This window comes from Nestor notabilis, unplaced genomic scaffold, assembly GCF_000696875.1.
Source record: "Nestor notabilis isolate BGI_N333 unplaced genomic scaffold, ASM69687v1 scaffold23612, whole genome shotgun sequence".
Lineage (NCBI taxonomy): Eukaryota > Metazoa > Chordata > Aves > Psittaciformes > Psittacidae > Nestor > Nestor notabilis.
This window is the reverse complement of record NW_009918211.1, coordinates 1869-4139: the sequence shown is the minus strand read 5'-3', so window position 1 is coordinate 4139 and position 2271 is coordinate 1869. Positions and strand designations below refer to the sequence as shown.

Below are 2271 nucleotides of genomic sequence, written 5' to 3'. Positions count from 1 at the left end.
GGGTTTAGAGAACCCTGCTCTAGTTGAGGTTTTTCCTGCCTGTGGCAGGGGGTTGGAACTGGATAGGCTTTAAGGTCCCTTGCAACCCAAACCAGTCTGATTTTATGATTCATTGCAGTCACAGTACCCATGAGCCACCCCTGCTAGATAGGGACACACAGGCACGCTGCCCACAAACCACCCTTGCTTCATGGGGTCATGCTGTCACAGTACCCATGTGTCACCCCTCTGGGATTGGGATACACAGTCACGGCACCCACAAGTCACTCCTGCAAGATGGGTAGTAGTAGATGAGGCCATTAGTGACATGGTTTAGTGGTGGCCTTGGCAGTGCTGGGTGACGGTTGGACTTAATGATCCTAAAGGTCTTTCCCAACCTGGTTGATTCTGTGGGGACTCACTGGCATGATGCCCATGAGCCACTCTTCCTGGAGCACCTCCAAGCCATCCCAAGCGTACAGGGATGTGCCACCCCACTACCCACAGTCACCCTGGTAGATGGGGCAATACCGGCATATCATCCCCAAGCCACTCTGATGGCCAGGGACACACCAGCACAGCCTCCACAAACCAAGCCCAGCAGATGGGGACATGCCACCATGGTCCCCACTGGCCACCCCTGGCCAATGGGGACACACCAGCCCCATCCGTCATGCTCCCACCACAAAAGATCTCTGCAGGATGGATCCCATCAGCAGAAGGGGCGCAGGATACCCCCAGCCCTGGGGAGGGGACAGTAGCAGAGGGGACACAGACGCACTCTCGGACGCGGACAGTGCGAGGGTGCTCAGTGCCGCAGCCCTGGTCGATGGAGACGGAGAATCCACGTTTGCCATCAGAGCAGGCAGGGATGGAGACGAGTGTGACGGTGTGTGGGATGCGGGAAGCCGGTGAATCCGGCAGGATCTGCTCAATGACCGGTGTCACCACCATCTGGTAATAGCAGTGCCCACTGTGGGGCCAAGAGGAGGCTGGTGGGTGGGGAGTGCCAGGGAACGTGTGTCCCCCAAGCCACCCTCCCAGGCTGAGACATACCAGTAGAGTTTGGAGCGCTCCACCAGCGCATAGGTGTCCCCGTCACCGATGAATGTGTGGCAGTTGAGGCAGCTGAAGCACTCGGGGTGGTACTTTTGCTCCCCGGCCACCTGTGAGCAGACACCATCAGCCCCAGGATTCCGGGTATCTGTGGCACCCAGTGTGGGTGCCGGGGCTCGGATTGTGCCAGAAGCACCCATGATTGCACCCGTGCCAAAGGAAGGGCAGGCTGAGCCATGGAGTTGTGGGGACAGCTGTGCCACCAGGCTGGGGACGGCTACAAGGACATCTCCCCACCACTGTGAGCTTTCCAGCCTGCATCCCCCAGCCCCAGCATGGCAGCATACCCCCCAGGGTCCCCCTAAACCTTCACCTCCTCCCCACCTCACCCCTTCCTGGACCTGAGCTGTGGGTCAGGGCTCTGTGTCTGTCCCCGCCATGTCCCCACTGATGCTCACCATGACAAGCCCCTTGGTGATCTGCTCAGAGCAGCCGTGGCAGAGCTCCCCGAAGCGCACCCAGTAATCCTTCTTGCAGTACAGATGTCCATCCTTCTCGTAGTACTGATGGGACAGGGAGGCCCCGCACTCACAGCACCTGTAGCAAGGGACCCCTTCATCACCATGTCCCCCTTGTCACCATATCCCCACCGTCACCCCAGGAAGAAGCCAGTGTCCCCCTGCCTGCTGACCCCACAGCTCCCTGGGCAAGCTGTTTTCCCCACTTCTTTCCCTGCTGCAGGGCCACCATATCCATGTGTCACTGTCAGTGCAGGCTGGCAGTGCGGGGACACAGGGGTGAACACGACAGAGGACATGGCGCAGGGACATGTGTGGCGAGGGAGATGCTACCCCTGCAACAACGTGCCAGCCTGGTCATGGAGATGCAGGGGGATGTGCCACCCTGGTCACGGACAGAGGGACATGCCAGCCTTGAGGGTGCAGCACTCTGGGTGCTACAAGCAGGGTGGAGGGGGATGCACCTGCAGTGGGGATGCAGAAGCTGCCCCAGGGCTGTGATTTGAGGGTGCAGGGGGAGTGCACGGGGCTGTGCAATGGGAGGTGCAGAGGGGGCTGTGAGTTTTGGAGGTGCACAGGCAGGTGCAGGAGTGCTGTGCTGCATCGAGGGGTGCAGCGGGGTGCTCAAGGGGATTTGCTGTGGGACTAGCAGAGCTGGGGTGCAGGGGGTGCACATGGGGACTGCCACAGGGGGGGGCCAGTGCCGCACACGGGTGGA

At 60.4% G+C, this 2271-nt stretch overlaps 1 protein-coding gene across 1 annotated transcript in view; it reads right to left on the bottom strand.

The window, feature by feature from the left end:
* Positions 1–2271, bottom strand: part of LIMK1 (LIM domain kinase 1) — a gene marked incomplete at both ends in the record, with an annotated part of 5937 nt that overhangs the window by 2557 nt on the left and 1109 nt on the right. The window contains 3 exons of the mRNA XM_010009605.1: positions 760–952; positions 1036–1145; positions 1494–1632. Coding sequence (XP_010007907.1) covers positions 760–952; positions 1036–1145; positions 1494–1632 — 442 coding nt within the window. The remainder of the gene's footprint in view (positions 1–759; positions 953–1035; positions 1146–1493; positions 1633–2271) is intronic.